Below are 23,286 nucleotides of genomic sequence, written 5' to 3'. Positions count from 1 at the left end.
AGTCTCGTTCATAGTAGTTTCCCCAAGGACATGCGTACTTTTTATGAGGTGATTTATTCATCCAAATGATAGCACGCAAAGAGACACGATATAACAATAAGAAGAACAGGATATATTACACGATTTGTAGCGACAAAGCTTAGATACTGTTCGTCCAATAAATCTACAGCCACTTCATAAGACAATTATATGAGAAATATGAATATGGATGTGTAGAAATTAATGATGAGTTAATAAAGAAATGTAAATTAACATTTAAGCTAAGACTTTCGAGCGGTGCTGTATATCTTATAAAAAATCAGCAAGTATCCAAATACATTGAAACGTTAATTTACATTATCGTTTCAAACATTTTACGACATTTTGAATAGATAATTACACTAAAATATACACGTTACACTTAAAAGGCAATGAATGCTAGCAATCGATAAAATGAATACGTTGTATAAATCTGTGTGATCCGTAAGGCAACATTTCCTTTTGTTTTGGCGAAGCGTGGGTGAGAATCCGAGAGGAAGAAACGGCTGATATTACTTCCGACTGCTTTAAACAAACGATCGTCGGATGGTTGTATTGAGCGTAGAAGTAGTAGAAGTCTGTTGGGAGCTACGCTCGGGCGAACGTGCGTCATTAATATCGGCCTAATGGCAAGCGCCTGATAATTAAAACCGGAGCCGAACAAATGGGGCCTCGAACACCATGGACGTGCAAACGTTTAATTTCATCGTCTTTAATTATTTTTCACCGATTGCATTCTAGACGGCGCTCCTCGTTAACAGCTTCACCGATCCAAGTTACGCTTTTCTCCCGTCCATCAAATAACAGCCAAGAGTTTATCGATGTTATAACGAATCATGGAGAAAGCTTATATTACGATTAAACTAAGTGACTTGTTATAAACGAAGCGTCCTTGTAATAGAAGTTTCCGAATTTCTATTTCATTAAATTTTACATTGGCCGATCTGTAATTAAAGTAACTACTAAACAATTACCTCGTTTTGTAATATTTTAATCAAATATGGGAAAGGAAATATTATTTTAGAAAGATTAGGATCTTTTAATTAAATAGATATATTTTTCCTTCAACGTTGGATATTTTGGAAGTATGATAAATATCTAAATAAATGATAAATATCTTTGGTTTATACAAATTAGTTATGATACATATTTTTGCACATTTTCGAACATAACGATTGACCAGAACAAGAATAACTTTTAATTCCAGTACAGAAAAGTACACGATTGTTGAACAAATTTCGAATAAAGGTTTGCAAAAATTGTTGAATAAAAATTAAATTGCTGAATATATCATTGTTAAGAATTAGCCGCACAAAGACCAAATGAAATAGCCGATTGTATGGGAGGAAAGGAAGATAAAAAGAGAAAACAATTATTTGTCGGATATGAGCGTTGGCGTTCTTGTGAAATATGCAGAGGCATAAATATTTTATAACGTGTACGCAACGAACTGCCTATATTTTTAAAAAACATTTCAGATGTTCAAACTGGGGGCATATGGAAAATCAACAGAAAGCTATGAATATGCGCGGAAAGGAGACAAATACACGATGTGAAAAAATGCACATGGCAACGATGATGTGGCCATTGTTACAGAAGCATTGTACGCTTGTTCTGAAAGTTATTTCTCAACTCGTCCTGGTTCATTCGTATTTCTGCATTTTGCAGCCGTACTAATGTATAAAAATGCTACACTGGAAGTAAGTACGTACATAAATATGCTTCTAATTTTTATATCGTGTTCAATGTGCGAAAAGGTATTATCGTAATAATATCGAAACCAATCAACAGAGTAACTGTCTTAAGTTCAAGCAAATTAATTGTTTCCTCGGCAGGTAAGCGATGCAGCGAATCCAATTTTTCTTACGTGCTGGCATGAATCTCGGCGCGCATTGTCCATTACGTCGACCCTTTATCCTCGTTAGTTTCGTTTCGCTCTGTCTCTTTTCTTTCGACGTAGCTCGCCCCTTCAGTCAAGATACAACTTTCGTTCCTGTGCGTTTGCCTTCTATAGACGTATGTGCCATGTACTTCTTTATCACTACACAGGAGAGGCGGTATTCCCCTTTATCACAATATTGCGTAACTCTTGCGGCCTTATCAGCATCCTAGGAGTACGTTCTTGTTCCGTTTTCTGCTGGTGCGAGGAATTTTCCCTATATCACATATCAAGCTAGTGCCTTTTATCAACGTGTGTACTATAGTACGGCATTATTGCTATTCTACTCGCATCTTTCATAAGTCAGAGAACACTTGTTAATTTTAAACAGAAATTTTAATAAAATGGGAATGTAATACAGTCTTCAAAATATGTATATTATAAAATTGTTTTCTTGCAATACACACGGTTAATAAGTGTTAATTTATTCTCTAATTGTAACATTCATCTACGCTTGCCCTACATATATTAACAATTAGTGATTTATGAATGGTACTGTAGGTTCCATTTCTATTTACCGATACTTGAAATTTACTTGAGATTTAATATATAAATTGCTTCAATTTGTTCACTTGTTTTACATGTACTTCAGCAAATATTAACGTATTAACGTTCAGCAAGTATTAACGTTTAATATTTATTGTTAGACTGTGCAAATTTGTACAAAATTCATATATTTACTAATAGCGGAGAGAAGGTTGAATAAAAAAAGTGTCTCATCTCTTTCAGATTTGTATTTTACATCGTAACTTTCCATAAAGACGAAGAGCTAAAATATTCATGAATACGTTAAATGATTAAACCAAAATATATAAATAATTCGCAACCTGCCATCTCAGAGACCAGTCATCAGTTGCGAAACCATTAACACTGAATGGTAATAAAACAATACAATCAATCCTTTTTTTTTATAAAAAAAAAAAAAACTATTTAGGGATTGAAAGTTGCGATCGTGGAAAATAGACCAGGCAAGAAGAAAGGAATTAGTCTTGCTTTATCGAATCCCGTACAGTCAGTTAGATGTCAGTATTAAATGCAAATTCGAAGTCTTATTTAAATTTTAGATGCAATTAGATTCATTTACTCTCACGGGTGGCAATTATTCGACTTACAGAGCAAGGCAGAGCTAGAACCGGTATCGCGGTGAAAATTTTCTGAATAAATCAACCGCGGGTGGTGATGTACGAATCCTGGCCGACCTGGCGAACACTGTTTCTACTTTGAACGCCACCATTTACGGTTTCCCCTCTTTGCTTCTGCTCCTACCCGTACCAACATCCGCCATCCCTTCCAACATTGCGATTTACGATCTCGATAACTAGCATTTTATTCATGGAACCAACTGGCTTTTTTCTCTCCTCCTACCAGTGACTAAGTAGCGAACAATTCGGCAGAGGATAACCCGCGGCCGAAGATTCATCGAGCCGATCTATTGTAGCAGAATCACGTAAAGGTGGTTCCGTGGGATGATGTACTAAAATATTAGTAGTCCTTCATTTAAATACTCGTTTAACGGGCTTCCAAGCTTATGCAAATGCACTTCTATTTGTATACTTTCGTGCGTTAGGTTGATACATGGAACGTTGCTTTTTCCTTTAAATGGAACCTTAATAGCACATAGTTTCTTCATAATGTGATCAAAAGAATTTCCAAATGATTCAATGCGATTTTCCAATGATCTAGTATCATTATTCTCATTTGTAAGAATTTATAGGAGATTAACTGTTCAAATTAAAAAGTTTTTGCGATGAAATCGTTATAGAGAACTTTTAAATGATTTATGCAGTAAAAAATTATTCATGTGGAAACGAGGATTACAAATTTATGCTTTCAGCAGTTTCCACGATACTTTTCTCGATATGAGAAAATTGAGGAGTATTCTAATTATTTATGATGGTCAATAGCGATTTAGAAAATAAACGTTGATAAATGCCTTATGTGATGATATTTAAGATATGGAATTTATAATGCGAAATAACGTGTTTATTTAATTGCTATGTCTGTTTGCTTGAATTTCTCTCAGAACGTACTATTAAAAAGTTAACTCGTGACGTTTCTTATTTTTATGAATTATGTGGAACGACAGCTAGTTAAAGTTAATGGATAACTATGTAATTCGCAGAAGAGAAGCTGTATAGCTTCATTTAACGTCTATAAATTATTGTGATAAATATTAACAAGTACACAAGTACGTAAGTGGGCATTACGTTACATATATCAAAGCTTATTAAGCGGTTACAGATTCTAACTTAGTGTCAGTGGTTGAAGCATTCTGATACGACTGCGGTTTAATGAGGGGGCAGACCTCAAAGGAAACGTAATTACTGCCGCGTGCTCATGCAGTTTGTACAGTCTCGCGAGTAAAGAAGACCGCGCAGTAAGTACATGGTTATGAAAATTGTCGCGACTAATATTTCGTAATAAATTCACTATTTTGTAAATATCTCTGCATCTAGAAACTAAATTAAAATAGAAACTAAATTAAAAACTTCTTACTCTACTTATATTATGCATCTTTGGTAACCTTTCATGAGCACATTTTGAAAAATATATTATTAAAATTTGCAAAATGTGCTTTAAAGAAATACATCGCGATATTTTCCCTGATCACAGGCGTTATTATTGTATGAAAAATATTACAGTTCAATGTAAAAGAAATATACTGTTGATAAGAGTGGCACATCTAAAATAATTAACCATTTTGAAACGCTCGTAAAGATTAATCTCAAAAGTAAACCATCTCCTAGAAGGAAAGTGTTGTTATTTCATCATAAATTAAATTTTTAAAGTGCTACTAATTATTTCTAACTATTTTTCATTCTATTCTTTATTAACATAAAATCAAAAGAGCGATGTCTAGTAATAAAAACGATAAAATCAAAGATAAAAATAGTGTAGTTATAATTGCAATAACATATAAAATGCAATAAAATGAAATAATCTTGGCAATAATGTTTCCAATACTTAATAAGATATTATGAATATAATTGAGAGTCGGCCACAAGAAATTGACGCGAATTTGAATCTGCATTAGAAGCTATCACAAACATAGTGAACAGTTCCAATATGCCCTTTTGCCATGTTTGACGATCGATCGTAGTCGTTCACTGGAAGAGGTTTACCAGAGAACGGAGCAATCGGTTTTCAGGGGCTGCACCCTGGCTCGATTTGCGAGATTATCATACGGCCGACTATTATGCGGAGTAAACGATGGGTCCGCGTGTTCGAAGCTTGCCTGGTGTTCTGATTGAAATGCGCCCGGTAATTTCCGGTTATTTGGCGCATACAGTTATGCCCGCGACGTGGTACACTAGACCGCCTAGATGCCGCGGCGGTAACGTTTGATACGACATAGAACGCGTCCATTTACCACGCTCCATTTCTACCCCATATGTGGCATATCAACATATATCAGGAAACAGAGAAAACCTGTCACAATTATATGTTGCCAATGGCTGGCGAAAATATTCGAACATTTATCACGTGATTTTTCTTGTGAACATATTACAATATATGCATTGTATGAATGTTTTCGAAACTTCGTTAACATCTATGAAAAACGCTGGACGAATGAAAAAATGAGAAAAATCGGTCACAATGGATTAAAAACGCAGCAACATAAAATTAAACAAGATATCTTGCGATAAATTTTCTAATGCTTGATATATATTAATTTCATTAATTTTTTACCGATATTAATGTTAAGCTACTTACGTTTATGAGGTCCAATTTCTCATCATCCAGCCTGCAACAGAAAGACGAGATTTCTATATTAAATATTTTATAAAATGAACAATAATAGTATCAATAGTAAATAATTACATGTATCAGCTGAGTCAGAAATCTATATATAAATATACGCTATGAAAAATCAATTAGTCATACGTATTCCCGTGAATTTTTTCAAATTAGAATCGTATAGTGTATGATATGTTCACAAAACGAATGGCGTTGAAATCATTCTAGCACGGAACACAAAGAGCTTTTAGTTTTTGAACGCGGGAAAAGCATGCATAGTGGTGAAATGCGTTTACATCGAACGTTCAGTCAAGAATATTTGCAAATGGGTCATAAAAACGATTGCGTATATGCTCTGTCCTATGGTAAACTATTGTTCGCTGCTTTTTCATCGCATGTGCATAGGCGACAGAAGAGAAACCTTAAAACTATGCAATAGGTAATATGCTTATGTATAAACACTGTCACTTATAATCATCGAGATCGTCTGGTCGATTTGTCATAGCAATATGCAAATCGTATCAAAATTAATTCATCCGATTCAAAATTAAGAAATAAAAAGACCCCCAAAATAAAGAATTTCTCGCGTAATCAAATTATTATACAATTCGACAATTGCAAACGCCAATTTCATTCGTTTAGTTGAATACTGATTTCTGAAAGACAATTTAATCACTCCATAATACGTGCAATAATTTAGATTATTTAAAGTAATATAATTATAAGAATTTCATACAACATACATATATAACCTAGCTATATTATTCTTATTAAATTTCTAAAACGTAATGCGATGATTACTCAACTGCACCTAAAATGCTTCTACAAGCACGTTGCATGTATAGCTTCACATACACAAGCGGTCCTTGACCTTCTTTTTTACCAACCAACCAATTCGCTCTCGTACATTTTAAAATTCTACTTTTCCGTATATTAATTCTCTTAATTTTCCCTTTTTTCATTGTCATCTATTTGTTTCCATTTCCTCGGTGTTCTTTCCTTCTTGCATTTCCTTTGTACTTCAGAGTAAATCTCTTCTTCCTCTGTTTACGCATGTGTCTCTTTCTATTCCTTTATGCCTCTCATCATTCTCGGGATAACTCTTTCGAGCTCGTTGAACTTTTTGTTTCACGAGCGCTCTTCTCTTGAGCAAAAGTGGGCATATACCCACGCCATTCTCATTTCACCTAGCCAAGCAATTTGCAGTTTTACTCGGCGGTGATTAAGATGCTTAATCTGTACGGGTACCGTCTACCTTCATCGCACCACTTCTTGCTGTAGTTAACCCCCTATCGACGTACTCAAGGGTGCCGGCGTCTTGGTGAATTAAGTTTTGAAAGTTAAAAAGTGCACCAGTTTAAACACAGTTGCCTCGCTTTCTCCCGCACTTTCCGCTATTTATTTGCCAACTTTTTATTGATTTCGGATACATAGCTGCATATAAAGCCGAGCGAAAACGAATAGCGCGTTCCTCTTCCTTTATTTTCAATATGTGCCGTGACGATGCAGAAACGTTCTTAAATCTCCACGTTAGTTATACGCTTAACCCTTCCACTCTCAACATTGCATATAAGTAACGTTCCGCTTTTCAGATTATTAATTCAAGGAATGATAATGGCTTGAAATTTTAGTGGATTGTGCTTCACTTACAAAACGTTAGAAACTGCGCTTATATTGTTAATAATTAGTGGAAATTAAATTCCTTCGATGTTTCAAACAGAAAGTTAACCGCTATCTATTAATCTTCTTTATCAGAGGAAAAAAACAATTGAGGGAATAAAGATAAACATGTCATATTAAGCAATGACTATGTCTACGATATGAAAAGATTTGATAATAAGAAAATCAACTGCTTTAAAAAATATCGGATGTTAGAAGGAATATTCGTGAAATACGGTTAAGTAAGTGTCTAAAATTGTAGGAATATCAATTCGAATATTTAATAAAATATATATTTTCACAGTAGCAGTAAAAGCAAGTATTTGCGATTTTAAGGAACACTAAGTAGGGTAGTATAATATATGACATGTCGTGGTTGGCTGTCTCACGCAATACGGTGGTTTGTCACGGATATTATAGATAGCGAAATTCTTTTTAAAATACTCGGGAAATAAATGAATATTTAAAGAATAATTATTTTCATGAAAATAACGTAGGAATATGTTATAAGTTTGTGATTTCTTTGAAGTCAGCTTACTTTAATGTTCCAAAATTAAAACCTTCTTTCGTACATAAATTTTTGTACACTGTTTCCTTTTTTCCTTTCTGACATGTAACTTTCTTTTAATCTAAATCGTTTCGAGCTGTAACATGTACTAATTAACATTTTCAAATTTTTAATTCAGATTTAATATTCTTCGTCGCTCTCGCAAAAGTTTAAAAGATTTCTGCATTTGCAGTTAAATTGATATACTGTTTTTTAAATTTCATATATGCGTCAGTCAATTTTTGCAACTTCTCTTTTGAAATTTGAAAGCTTTCCTATTACAGCTCCCGAACGAAATTTTTTGCAGCAAGTCATGTCTGAATAGTTTGATATATGCTGGAAGCATGTAACTGACAATGAATGAAATTAGAAATCGATTTTTTAAAGAGCAGCATTTTTTCGCAAGAAATATCATTAATCACGTAACAGTAGAATATTTAGCGAAAGACGGTTTTATTAAAACATGTTATATTATTATTATATTATTTAAACTTGGAATTTATAAGGAACAAAGAATTCATTGAATAATAGAAAATATAATAGTTAGAACGCTTATATTGTAAAAGTACCGGTGGCAACAATAATTGGTTAAACTTTATTCCCTCAGGATAAGCAAACTTCGTTGTCACTCGTTTGTTATCCATCTATAGAAAACGGAATTTAAGTTGTACATTCTGGAAATCCGATTAATGTCATTTCAGAGAAAATAAATTTTCTGATCGGAGTCGAACATCAAATCTCTGACTGCCCGATATAATGTCAATACGAATTTCCTATTTGCAATATTTCGTCAATTTATTTTTAAGCAATGATAGTAAGATTCTAATTTATTATATCTATTTCAAGTATAATAGAAATACACAGTGGTATTATAATTGTGCTTCGTGTAAAACTGTACAACGCATTCTCGACATTAGTTTGTAAAATAAGTAATTGTCCACTTATCGCTTGCTTTTTTCTACATATGGTTTACCAAAAGATTGCTGATTGGAACGACTGTAAAAACTTCTCTCCTGAGTCAATAAGAAGATCCTTTTAATTTAACGTATGATGCGGCGTTGTAGTATAAAACTGTAGTATAAAAGAAGAACAAGAGGAAAGAAGAAGTGGAAGGGAGAATGTATTTTGTCTGGCGGCTCATTAGTAAGGTTGTTCCACTTACAAGGGTCAACTTGAGCGCAACGCGCCAATTTTAACAAAATTTACACATGAAAAACATTGTAGAAAAATTACTGACATGTATTTCTTTGAGGATGAGAAATATAGCTTCCTCTATATATCAAAAACATTTTCGAAAAAAATTGTTCAAACAAAGGTCGTGTGCTTTCTACTGATAAGTATAACTACGCAAAGCAATATTTCCTGTTTCACGAATAGTTAGTTTTATTTAATATCTTTTTCACGATTTTATTTCCAGCTCTGCGTAAATTTGTTAATATAAATTACAAACTAATACGGTAACTACGTATGGGAGTAATAAACGTATTTCAGCGAAGAAAATGTGGCGGATCGGTACCTACACTTCTTCCAAAAAAATATTAAAGGAGAACTTTACTCATCATAGTTATGATGTTAAAACAATCGTACGTACTTATCGAGAAGGTTCGATATAAAATTCATTTTTTTCCTGAAATGAATGGCAAGAAAATAACGAGCAGACCGTTAACGTAAATTGATTGCGGGCCTGCAATAGCTGTGATCGATGGCGAGTGAAACGTTTCCTTTGTGGTAGCGTAATAGTAGTACTTCTTCAAAGACCTTTTTACCAAGCTATCTGGCATCGAGTCAGCAAAATCACGAATCTTATTGATACAGCGTCAAATTTATTGGATTTTTCAAATAATACTACCAATCAAATTCTTTTGTGCAAACAAAAAACGTGTAAACCGATAAATGTGATGGGACAGAAATATTGGATACGAGTAAGTAATAAAAAGAACAATGGAATAAGAGAGAAAGAGAGAAGCAAGAGTCTTCATATTATTCAATATATTAAAACTTATTATAACGTCAATCTACTATTAGTAAAATTAATTTGATATCTTTTTCAATAATGACAACATATATGTATATATCTTAATTTGAATAATTACGGAAGCACTAATAACGCAAAACAAAATATTAGAAATTTAAATGCAGAAGATGTAGAGGATGCATTTAATATGCAAGAATATTCCGAAGTATGCTGCTGGTTATAATATTAACACTCTCTACCATTTTTATGAGATCAGTAGATTATGGATTTAAATTTCCAAATGACATAATGATTAAATACAATCTATAGACGTTGCAAAATTTCGTTTTACATTCTTTAACAGTACCGCTATTTGTGAAAGTATTACATCACATTAGCAGATGGTGTTTATACTATGGTTGGCTCTTTTACCCTATGGATCAAAGCTATTCTAATTTTCCACATAGCTGTATACCGCGTATCCCCCCTTAAAAAGGGATGCAAATGAAAGCGTACAGCATCTCCCTTTGGGAAACGGTACGAAGTGAACTAGGTTCACTAGGGAAAGAGAAAGTTACCAAGTAGTAACTATTGAAAAAGTCACGTGCAAGGAAAGTTGTTTTTAAAGAACACGATGGAGCTTGTGCAAGGTAGCGTACCCTAGGGCGACGAACCCCATCGTAAAAACACTAGAGCGACAGTTCCGAAACAACAAGGAAGTAAAACTGTTCCAAGCGAAGGTTTCAAGCAATATACTGCACCCTTGTACAAGAATCGCGGTAATATATATTAAATATAATGTATTAAGTGTTTCAAAGTGTGGGTAAACTAGTCAGAGTTTTGATAAATTTACACATGAAATTGGATGAAGGAACCCTTTTCACACGTTGAATTAACTTTTAATGTTGAGCGACCAGTATTTAGCATTAGATGTCGAAATATTATGTAATATTTGTACAAATGAAAGTAAAGCGGATGGTAAAATCCTGTTCATAAATATTACGATATTTCTGGAAAATTATGCAAACTGGTAGATAATTAACATTGTTGCGTTTTTTTGTCAATTTCATTCGTTCCTATTATTCAAATATTTCTTAAATTTGTGTTGAAGATTTTCTTCTCATATAATTCCTATTCTATAATATTACATAAATTAACAAATGAATTAAGTTTTTTTTACAAGTACTATTATAAACACTCTATAAATAACAAAAGCTAGGGAAAGAATGTGTGGAGCAACAACGTTATAATTCAGAGCAACCGGACCTATTCCACCCTTTTTCATCATTTTTTTTAGTTGGCAAAATTACATATACGGATAAGAACGTTTAAAACTGTACACGCAGTGGTAGCTTAGCCATGAGTTATGGTGTAGGTTGGTATGAGAGCCCTGGACGGTTGTTGGTGGTTAATTATATGGTGGGATTACCTTGGTCGGTGTCGCCGCAAACCAACCTCGATAATTTTCTGCGGAGTTCAAATTTAGGTGTAAAACGAGTAACTGCGAATAGATTTAAGACAATATACATAGATGGGTGATAAGAGTTATCGGTGAAAAGTTTGATAATATGACGTACTAACTCTATATACATATATATCTACGGATCTCTTGTAAAGTTGCCCATCGTGTTCAATGTGCTCCGTCGAAATTGCCCTTTACACAAACGTTCACAAAGTTTAATTTGATTTTTGGCATTGAAACGTACCCTAAATATCTGCATAGCTGTATTAAGGGGAATTTCAGATTGTCCCGCAGTCGGCTGGAACGGCAATCATATCGTACCAATACATACGACCGACTGACTCACGAAATAATACTATTATATCTACCTCTCGAAGTTCGATGCGTCCATATCACGGAACGATGACCGTGCAAATTCTAAATTGGTAGATGCGTACTTCGTTCTGATGGAGACATTCCATCTTCATGAAAAATGTAGACAAGACATTAGACAATAAAATACACTGTGAAAATATACGAGTATACGCTTTAAACTTTAGATTCTTTTAAATCATTTCGACAAATTTCTCCTTTCGACATGCGAGTTTTAAATGAGAACTCCACACGAATACAAAAATCCGATCGAGAGAGATCAATCCTGATACTTTAACTTAGTCGTTATATTCTCTATAAAATCATGGAAAATTGTGTATAAAAATCCTGGTCGATGCAGTTCTAACCGGAGAGGCGATTTTAAAGAAATAAGAAAGGTTGAAATAACAAAAATTGAATAAAAAAAATTGAACGAAGTGTAACTATATTTATCGCAGATGTACCAATGGTGTTTCGCAGAAATAAGTAAAAAGAGTGGCATAGGTTAAATTAACTGTAAAGCTAACTTATTCGCGCTGGCTGTTTAATTTTCCGTGCTGAAGCGAAAACGTTGAACTTACATAGGTTGTCGCGAGCCACCACATTTCATCGACTGCGCAGAATTACACCCAGAGATTACGTGGAATGTCATTTTGCGTTTCGTATTCGAGAGTAATCTCTGGTTGTCGTGACGTTGCTGTATAACGCGACATTTCGCTCGCGGAGATATCGAGCAAAAGTTTTGGCAGCGGGCATCAAGCAGAACCAAGAGGATAGGGCGCCGATGCCAGCCGAAATACGCCCAAGAGACAACGGTTGCTTGTATAAGTTTAATCCAACGCGCAATATAACCTCCTTGGAGCTCCTTTACTTTTACAACTCCCGCACACCGTCTCTTTACATCTTTCTCTTTTTCGTTTTCGCCTCTACTTTCTCTTCGACTCGCATTTTTCATTATCTTCTTTTCTCCTTCGACTATTTCTCTTTGGTATCTTGTCTTCTACCTCTTATTCTGTCCTTTATCCTTCTCTTCTGTACCTCCTGTGCGACGTAATAAAACGTTCGGGCCTGCTCCTATTCCTTTTTCCTTTGCTAATATCCCATTTTTAATTTAGCTACGAAACGTGGGAGCCTTATTGCGTTTCGTAAAATTGCCCCGAAAAGAAATATTATGTATGCGTTTAAGATAAATATTTTTCGTCAATTTTTTGTTGAAAAAAATTGTATAAAATTAGTTGCGTATATAAATCTGGAAATGTAAGGTAGATGATCTTGTGTAAATTTACGATTGTAAAAAGGTAAAAGAGCGTGGTACTCTTGGTGAATTTTCGAGTTTGATTTCATTTCTACCAATTTTTATTTTAATTCTGCTAACGAATATCTATATTAATGGACTGTTGAATTAACAAATGATTAAAACGGAGGAATGCTTTCTCTTCGTGGTTTACAGTCTTGATATTATATACACACGCAGCGAGTATTCATTAAGATATAATGTATTATGCATTAGTAGCGTACGTTAGCATTATGTTTCCTTACAGCTGGCTAGAACGTTTTCAACCGTGTTTAATATTTTGCTTGTTAAAATGCTAAATTATTTAGGAAGTACGCAGGAAAATTTAAGAAAAATTCAAATGCAACGCTGCCATGTGCATTGTATATATGATATTTTATGTAAATACTTCTACGCGTATGATACTGTATCCACCGTTTCTTTCTCAGACTTTTTAGTAGCTTCATATCATATGTATTTGGTTTCCTAGAAAATGTTTATCTTTTACCAAAAAATCTTTTCAAGTAATATTTTTAGATGTCTGACGTATTCGGTAGAAAAACTTTCACACACAAATAAGTGACAATTACATTATATTATATTAGTTTGGTGATAAAAATTCCAAATGGATGTTGATCGATACACGAAGGCTATTGATATATAATGCATTGGCCGATAAAACACCCATCTACAATAATATATTATGGATATTTGAAACACAGACATCTATAATATAATTATATTAGTATTTTACTTCAGCAACTCAGAAATTACATACTTCAAACGAACAATTTTCCTACAAGACAGACACTGATGCACTGTCAAACAATTCAGTACAGAATGAGATAAAATTCTTTATAATTCGAATGAACAAACAGAAAGAAGAAAAGAAAAGAAATTACATTTATTGCAATTCGGTGCAACTGAGAGAGAACTCCAGACAATTCAAATGAGCGAAACAAGAAAGCGAAATAAAGTTAAATTACAGTCATTTAGGTAAGATAACGGTTCGTTAGCAGCAAAGTATAGGAAGAAGTGAGCGTGATAAACAGCATTTAAAACATTTGTTCCAGTGGAAAGCCACGCAGTAATCGAACGATCTATTCGAATTCTTGTCACGCGCTAAACAGATTTGGCCACGGCAAGGTGACGCTTTGGATCTTCGATATAGCAGGGGATACCTGTCTGCCACTAAAACCGGGATGTTCCGAAAAGATATGAGTCGCGCATGACTTGGCCCGCGCTCATACCTCTGTCGACATCACGACAGTTTATCTGCTTTCGTATTCAGCGCTAGGTTCCATCCAATAGTATACACTGCAGCATAACGCTCGATTTAATTCGCATTCCAGAATCTCGCGCCTCGCTGCCTCCAGGCAAATTTCTCGTTCGTATCAATCTCTAATAATCTCACTTTATCTCGTTTATCTCCGATGATACGTTTCGCATTACTGTTACAAACAACACGATGAAATTATGAAACACCCTTTAGATTTTACACTTTCACGATGTTTATTAAACAAAGTCTTTGTGGTTCTTCGGGTTTCGGTCGTCTTTCTGATAATACTGTCGCGCTTTGTTCCGTTAACGCAAACATTCTGGTTCATTTTTACACGGGCAGAGCTAAAACCGTACATATACGATGCGTTTATGATTCAAATGTAAGTATATACATTTTGCAAGAGGGCGAGCCAAGCGATATTTTTCGCTCATCTTTCGTCCCACTACTTTGAAACTGTATGTCGTAGCAATGGCTTATGGTGAGACACCATAACGCAACCACAGCAAGCTTTCAAATTGAACCGACAATTAGTTCCTGGGATACGAGAGATCAACATAAAGTACATTGACGCGTCAGCACAGTTGGTTTTTCAAAAACAATGGTCGAGTCAATATGTTGGACGCTATGTTGAAAAGATCGCTTACTATATCGACATTTTTCCTTATGTTGATTGTTGGAAGTGGTGATACATTACATATATATCACGATCGAGGAACTATAGAACTTTCATAGCCAATGTAGCTATAAGCTAATAGCCAACAGTTCGAGCACCACTTACGCATGTACTGTAATATTCTGACTCTCATCCAGTTTTAGTTTAATCGATAATTATAAAAATGTGGTGCTGTTTTCAATTACGCTATCGAAATTTCATGTATGCTTCGATTAGTAAAAAATTTTCAATTGAAATTCCATGAAATTCCAATTCAATTGCATGATCTAAGGTTCAATGTCTAGGGTTGATATATACGAATGAATTTTGAGTTCTCTGACCTCGCACATCTCAGAAACTAATTATCGACTCAAGGTGAAAATTTGTCGTGACTGATGTCTCATCATAAGGAGTCGTCTGTCAGAGAATTCGATTCCAAAACGCGAGACTAAAAATAGGTGATTTTTTAGGTCATTTTCTGCAGGAAAATCAATAACGCAGTTCATAGAAATCATTGAATCAAATGAATACTTTATAATTTTCCAATAACATTGAAGACTAGAATAATAATTTACCTACATATATATATGTATACATACATGTGTATCTATAACAATAATAACGATGAATATAATAATAATCGTATTTACCATTTCTCATCGTGTTTATTCATGTATGTGTAAACATATACGAATTTATAGTTATATCATTGCTATCGTAATTTCAGTACTTCTGATTATGTGTATGTTGCAGAAATTCGTCAACGGCATACGTGGCTTTACGCGGTGTTTGCAGTAAACGCCTTCAAACTTGTCACACGTTTCCACGTGGGTTTTAAATTTTGGGTGCCTCATTACAGCGCTAATGGAGTTTCTAAAAGTTTACATCAAATCTCTGAAGGTATTACGCACATAATATATTCACAAAAATTCCCTATGCTAGATGTTCGAATACCTTCATAAGTCAATGCATATAGAGACTGAAATTCGGAATTTATCACTGGTGTGATAAATTCCTCATCTACCATTCCGTATATCTACAAATATCCAGATATCCTTCGAGCAAGAGCGTAGAATCAATTATAAGCCAGCGAGAATTCCACGTTCGTAATTTTCGCATTAGAGCCGTTCACCGGGCAACCTAATTCGATGCCGCGCTACAGAAAGGATAGTTGCGAGCCGAGCAACGATCGCAACTATTCGAATACTTGGCGTGCTGATGGTAACGTGCATCGTGAGCCCACGAACGACCTTTCAATAAATCGGATTCCCATCTCTGCCGGTATCAAATCACATTTCCGGCACAGCTTCGCACATCCGTAGCTTGAGGATCTCGAAGACATGGAATGCAAATTGCTCGATAGTTTTTCATTCTGCAATAATCAGGAAGATAAATCAAATGGAATTACGGAAACATTAATAAATGTCAAGAAACGTCGATTTATCAAGATGAACGTTATGAACGATATATTTTTAAATATTGTTCTCACGATATCTGCATTAGGAAATGTATTAATTGGGAGGAAGAAGTCAATTCGTTGTTTTCTCTTTGATTTGTTACTAATCTTTCTTGGAGTTCATGATTTACATATCTACAATATTTTGCAATTCTCCGTTTTTAATGTATTATTATATTTTTAGTATATGTATGAAATAGCATATTTATGTTTGTAAGTGCTAGAATTTGTCAAAAATACTTAAGTATTTATAAAACATATTTATCGTTCTTTCATATAGAAAAATATGGGTTCTTCGTTCGATTCTGAATAAATTTGTAGACACAGCTTATTACAAAGAAGACGTATGATACAAAGACACAATGTTGATCGCTGACACAGGTTTTCGCAAATCAAACATGAAAAGCCGGCCTTACTTGGGCAGAAAGCTCGATAAATTTGATTTTATCGAGCTTAAATTTGATTTATCGTAATAAGGTCGTTCCGCCTCACAAGTCTTACAGAAGTTTGCGTTTCCGAAATGCATCTTCCGTCGTCTGAGTCACTGTAACTTCTTAGGATGACCATCGTCACGTGGAATTTCTTTAAATTCATAGACTTATGAAATTCATGGAGCGAATGAAAACCGGAGCATGTCAAATTAGGGGTTAGACGGGTCAACAATTTGTCAAAGACAATTAATCTTAGAACGATGAAGTAACGCGGTAGAAAATTAATTCGAGGTTTGTACCAGTAGCATAAATCAGTTAAGGTTTTGTAACTTCCAATATAATTTTATCCCGCAATTTTTGTAAATTCATTTTAGAAATACATAAATAACAAAATTAGTCTGCGGATTTTTACACATTTATGGAAAATTCGAAACCGTAAAAATGTATAGATTGCAGATAATATACAAAAATATATAAATTATCCAAAGTACAGTACTCATTATGATATTATATTTAATAGACGAAGCAACTTTTCTGCTTAGATTCCATATTTTAATAATCTTTGTAAAGTTAATGGTCTACGTGAATATCCGCAGTCTAATAATAACAGTATCGATATGTACATACTAAATAATTTTATGATAGAATACGTGTTTTAATAGTTTTAATAGTTTTATAATAGATTTTATGATAAAATGCGTTTTTAGTTTTCAAGTCAAATACACAAAATTCGGTAGATGAATATAATAGATTTTCGTGACTGACTCTATTGAAACAGAAATGCAAAATTGCATAGAATATCTACGAATAGTTGTTCGACTATCGTTATCAACGACGATTTTGTTCGGTTGACGTCGAATTCGTAGGTTGTCAATTTTCTAGTGGCAAACTAATACCCTTCAAAGTTACTCCTCTCACACTGTAATCGAATTCCAGAAGCAGCAACCAGACGCGCTTCAATAAATCGGGAAATCCGTGCCGTTGCTCCTGGAAGGGCGCCAATTATTGGACGGGATAACGAGGATCAGCGGTGACGAAGCGCAGCGGTGCTCGTGCTAAATCTAATTAGATAAACTGATCTTTGCGGATGTCCAATTCTGCAAGTACACAGCTAGCAGCTATGCATATAGTAACAGGAGCAAATATCCGCACACGTGTACACCTGTACATATATTTCCACCTACATATATTACGTGTGTACAGTGCACGCGTACATTAACATCTATCGGCATGAATACCGAATATCCTAAAAGTCACCAATTAAAACAACTAAATTATTAACTCTTTCCGGTCGTAATTTCAGAGGACATTGGTCTCCCCGATATTAATACAATGCTGGATAATACCCGGACTTCGGCCGGAAAGAGATAAACGGGCTTTTGATAAAAATTCACGATTATTCACGCAAGCGTTCGGATATTTGTAGGCGGCTTTTATGAATGTGTTATGCGTGAATTGCGACTATCGCGGCTATATTGGTCAATTTTGAAACAAATCTGACGATTTAAATAGAAATTACAAGATATTTAGTAGAAGTATATATATATATTATATTTATATATTATATATATATATATTATATTATATATATATAATAATATATATATATATTATATTTATAATACTGAATTATACTAAATATACTGAATATACTATACTAATAAATAACATAATAATATACTAATAAATAATATAATACTGAATAGCAAAAGATTTAAGTTACGCTATTTTCAAGAATTTACAAGCTTTTCGTCTTCAGGTTTTAGATTTTTACATCGCGACAAGTGAAATTTGAAGCACTCTGTGTGGCAATTTTTGCTTGATAACGCTTCAGTTCACACTTCAGTAGACATAACGACGTTCTTAGCCAAAAAAGAGGTTCTCGTACTTAGTCATTCCCTTTAATCTTCTGGTTTGACGTCATCTCACATTTCTTCTTTATAGAATCAAAATTAAAATTGAAATGTAATTTTAATGGATATTACAAGAGAGATAGATGTAATTAAATTTTTTTGTAAGGAATTTTTTAAACCCTTCGCTATTACAATTTTCTGTGTTTAATTTTTTATATTCGTTTTGTAAATTATGAACATGTATACATGTTCATAAGGTGTTTACAAGGTGCATACACGTTTACAAGGTGCATGCATGTTTACAAGGCGTCTATAAGAGTTCGAAAATTTTCATGAACTTGTATATACGCGACGAAATAACACAGTTGTATTATCTCAATAATCATTGTGGTTGTCCGTAAGTTTAATTTTTAGCTTTGTTTCATATTAATAAACTATGTTAAATCGAGTTCAATTCTAGACCATTAGACTGAAATAAATAAATACAACCATTATCTTGATAATTCAAGATTCCTGTATCTCATAAAAATATCAAAGCCATTCTATCTTCTCTTTTCGGTAGCTTTTCCTTTTTAACCTAACATAGAAGCTGAGTCGTGTATCAAAGCGGTAGGAGTCACGGAGAGCAATGTAATTTGAGACATGCGAACGTACCTGCACGAAAAGACGAAAATGCGATATTTCACGGGAGATTTTAGAGCATTCCGTTGCACCGACGTTACACTGACACCACTTCGGATACGAATTGAACTTTGGAATCCAATAACCCATAAAAGTCAGAGAATCGAAGATTTTTCATACTGACAATGAGATATCAAGATTTTCAACTATTTGCTATATTTATGAAATTGAAGTTAATTTAAGTCGTCCATTTGTCGAATATATATATGATCGCGAATCATGACGACTATTTCGTTTATTTCTTATTATTTTAATCTGATTTCTTTCGTTCTTTCCAAACCTAACTTATAGAAACAAGTTTAACGTAAACGCGTGGCTTATTCACTTTATTAGTAGTTGCGGCATTAATTGTAACTATTTAAGTAAGTTGCAGCAAGTAATCTCTTGCTTTGTTATATGCATAGCAAACAGCACTATTGTTAGAGGCCGCATTTCTCTTAACGATTATAGGAGTTTCCTTAATGCGAGTTTTCAGTTTCTACTTGGTAGCAATAGGCACGGAATGACCACTTAAAGCAAAGAAACTGTACTGGACGCTTACTTCTAAGTAGACACATACACATAGCCGACGTTTAGTATCGCAATTGCAAAACAAAAATTCATACTATTCGATATAATATTGGATGTATAAGGTACACTTTCACATTACGATATTTTTAATAGAACGAAGTAAACGTTTATGACATACATTTTATAAATTGAATTTGAGAATAAGAGTTTTATCCTTTATTAGGATTATATGTATAATTTGTTGTTCGAAGTTATTGTTACTTTTGTAATCCTGGGAGTGCGACTTTTATTTCTAAAAGATCACGTCTTATACACATGTGTATATCATCTTAATAGAAGAATTTAAAGGCTAAGTCTTTTTCGATTCTAACAAGTATACAAAAATTGTCGATCCATCTTCGAACTACAATACATTTCACGGTGAACAATCGGTACATCTGTATTCAGATAGCCGATTGTAGCTGTCTTTTCTCGCCTCGTTTCACGGAGCTTAACTAAGGGAGAAAGTGTAAGGGAGAAAAACGGGAGCGGAGCAATAGGAAGAGAAAGGGAAAACTGAATGAAAAGAAAAGCGTAGGTAGAGAAGATCCCGAAGGAATCCCGAACAAGTGAACTGATCTCACGTTTGCATTCATGCATTGTCGTGCTCGTTCTCTCACTACCGTTTGCGCTCCAGAGCCTGGAACAAAGCTCTTAACTTCCGTAATTTCAATTTCAGATTATTCGCCTCGGTATTGCCGTAATATGGTTTCGCGTGCATTGTCAGCCGTAGCCGTCACGGGACTCGCAGCTGGTGCAGTTCAAATTGAATTTCCATGTGGAGGCTGACTGCTTGACAGCCTGATATGTCGTTACTTCGTCGAGCTTCTATCAATACAAACAAGTCTTCTGTCATTATGCAGGTTTAACACATTTTTTAGGAAAAAGGATCTGGATCTTTAGGAACTTGGGATCGATGCAGACGAGCGATTTTTCATCGGTTTCTGCGATATTTTCACATACAGTTACTGAACGATACACACGTAAGAATAAAATAATGCTCATCATTAGACTTGAATATTTATACAAATTCTAGTTAGTTTTATGGGTGCAATTCAAAGAACGGAATCTAAATAGGCAATTTTTTACGCATAAAAGATCATAAAAAATATTATATTCTGAGATGATTTCGTACTTTGCTTCATTATGCGAACACTGTGTATTTTTACATTTTCAAAATTTCCTATAAATGTGTAAGGAACGATTAAAGTATGAAACAATGTATGTATCTATCATTTGTGATAAAAGATTTTCAATGATTATCTGAACAAACCATGAGACACAATACTTAGAAAATCAAATAACTTTGTTTTTCACATGAAAGGAGATCGATCGTTTCCTAAGTTATTTGATAAATGTTAATACTAAATAAGAACGAATATGAATAAAAATGTAACAATGTTTTTCAATATCCATTCTTCTTTTCCTACCTTTGCTACGAAGAACCCCGAATTCTTCATTAATCGATGTTCCAATAATAAAGTGTTTATTAATTGTTTTGATAATTAAGCTTCTGCTATATGAAAATATTTTCCCCGAGCATAACAAATAAACAAACTTTTTCGTTCCTTCCTCTTGCTGTCGCCTTCTTGCAGTATAAGCGTAATTATATCTAATTAATTGCAGTAAATATATTTGGCAATTGTGCTTCGCAGGACGGAGGAGAGTTAATATTTGTTGTATATTGTTCAATACTACATAACTAAACTATGTAGTAGATTGACTATCGTTAAGTTACATTGCTCTGAAACGTAGCAACCTGACGCTTCTAGCTTCAATGCAAAACTGAAATACTTGGACTGGAAACTCATGCAACGCAGAGGAACGTCTTTACTCATTGCATTTGCGTTCAGATCATCGTTTTGCATAGTTCAGATGATTTTCTAAAATGAGGAATTTCAAACTTCTGCCATGTATGTATAAAGGGTTTTGTCAACGTAGTTCGTTTAATAGAGTGAAGGTTATTCTCTCTATAATATACCTGTTCGACTAAGAACAAAAATCTAGCTTTAGTCATGTTAATCGGAATACATTAGAATATAATATCAATTTTATTAATTCTATAATATATCCTATAATATTAAATACAAATCTAGATATCTCTGTTCGTAATACAATTATCTATACATCGTTTACGTTCAAATTTAGAAAGATATAAATAAAAATCAAAAATATAGTATTGCATCGACAAATTGTATGTTACTGTTATTTAATACGTTTTATATTTACTTACATTTCAAGAACCATCTTAAAATCAATTTTGTGTTAGTTGAATTTTGTCTAATAATTCCGTTATGTATAATACGTGTATTAGTTAGTTAATTTTCAGATACAATTTCTCCTTTTGTAATTGTATAAGGACATTAAACAAATACATACAATAATAATGATAAATGATTATTATCTCCTATATGAATGATATTTAAAGGACAAGAAAGTTAAATATGCAAGCAATATTTACACCATTTCTTTCGAAATCTTTCAAATTAATTTGTTTAAAATATTCTCATGCGATAAAATGAAAAACACAGGACATTTTAAGTACGTTTATTATTGTCAAGATTTATAATATGAACATGTATTTTTAAAACAGCTATATCCGACAAAGAAATATGCTGTCAGATTTCTAATCAGAAGAGACGACGAAGGAACCTTAATAACTAATTAGGGTCCCGTCGTCGCCTGCTCAACGGTAATTGCCGTGTTATAACCTTGCTTGTGCAACCGACGACCTAAACTCGTGGGTCACAAGCCCTTGGATGTGGCTACAAGCTGCAGAGACACCATTAATTGCAGGAAAACCTATATCGAAATTTAACTAGTTAACTGAAGATTGACGTTTATACTCTCAAGGCTAGGACAATGCAATTAAAACGTGTCTCGAAAAATTTAGTTGTTTAGTACGATAGAGTATGTCGTGTTCAAAAAATTGTTTGATTTACATAATTTGAAAATGTTAGTTATTAATTGAAACTGACGATTGAATATTGAAAGATGAAACTAAAAATTATTAGTAAACGTACACGAGTCAGATAATTCTGATTATTTATAGCAAAGTATTTTTGCATTTATCGTATTTTGCAATTCAGAATCCACTGATACGCACGTATTCTGGACTGCATTCAAATGTTTACCAACTTATAAATTTATTTGAAGCTTTGATAATAAAACTTCCTATAACACTTTTGTTTCTCCTTTTCTAAGGATTAGGCAGCAAGAAATTTAATTTATGGTAAACTGAATGGTACGGAAATGTACCCACGAATTAACGATTTATAAGGTCATTATAAGAGCTTTTGATTGTGGTTTGTTTTTAATTTTTTCAAAGTGAGAAAACTTATTTTAGTTAGTTGTTGATTGATAAATAAAACAATGTCGGTAGTAAATAAAATCTGTTCAATGTAATAAATATAGAATACTATACATAGTTTAGATACAAGA

At 33.7% G+C, this 23,286-nt stretch overlaps 1 protein-coding gene across 1 annotated transcript in view; it reads right to left on the bottom strand.

The window, feature by feature from the left end:
• The window catches only part of LOC117240664 (leishmanolysin-like peptidase), a 211,653-nt gene that overhangs the window by 16,839 nt on the left and 171,528 nt on the right, over positions 1 to 23,286 (bottom strand). The window contains exon 4 of the mRNA XM_033506695.1: positions 5,672 to 5,702. Within this exon, the coding sequence (XP_033362586.1) occupies positions 5,672 to 5,702 (31 nt within the window). The remainder of the gene's footprint in view (positions 1 to 5,671; positions 5,703 to 23,286) is intronic.

Source organism: Bombus vosnesenskii, unplaced genomic scaffold, assembly GCF_011952255.1.
Source record: "Bombus vosnesenskii isolate JDL3184/JDL3185 unplaced genomic scaffold, Bvos_JDL3184-5_v1.1 scf7180000013264, whole genome shotgun sequence".
Lineage (NCBI taxonomy): Eukaryota > Metazoa > Arthropoda > Insecta > Hymenoptera > Apidae > Bombus > Bombus vosnesenskii.
Note: the sequence above shows the minus strand (reverse complement) of the source record. Positions and strands in the feature narration are given on the sequence as shown.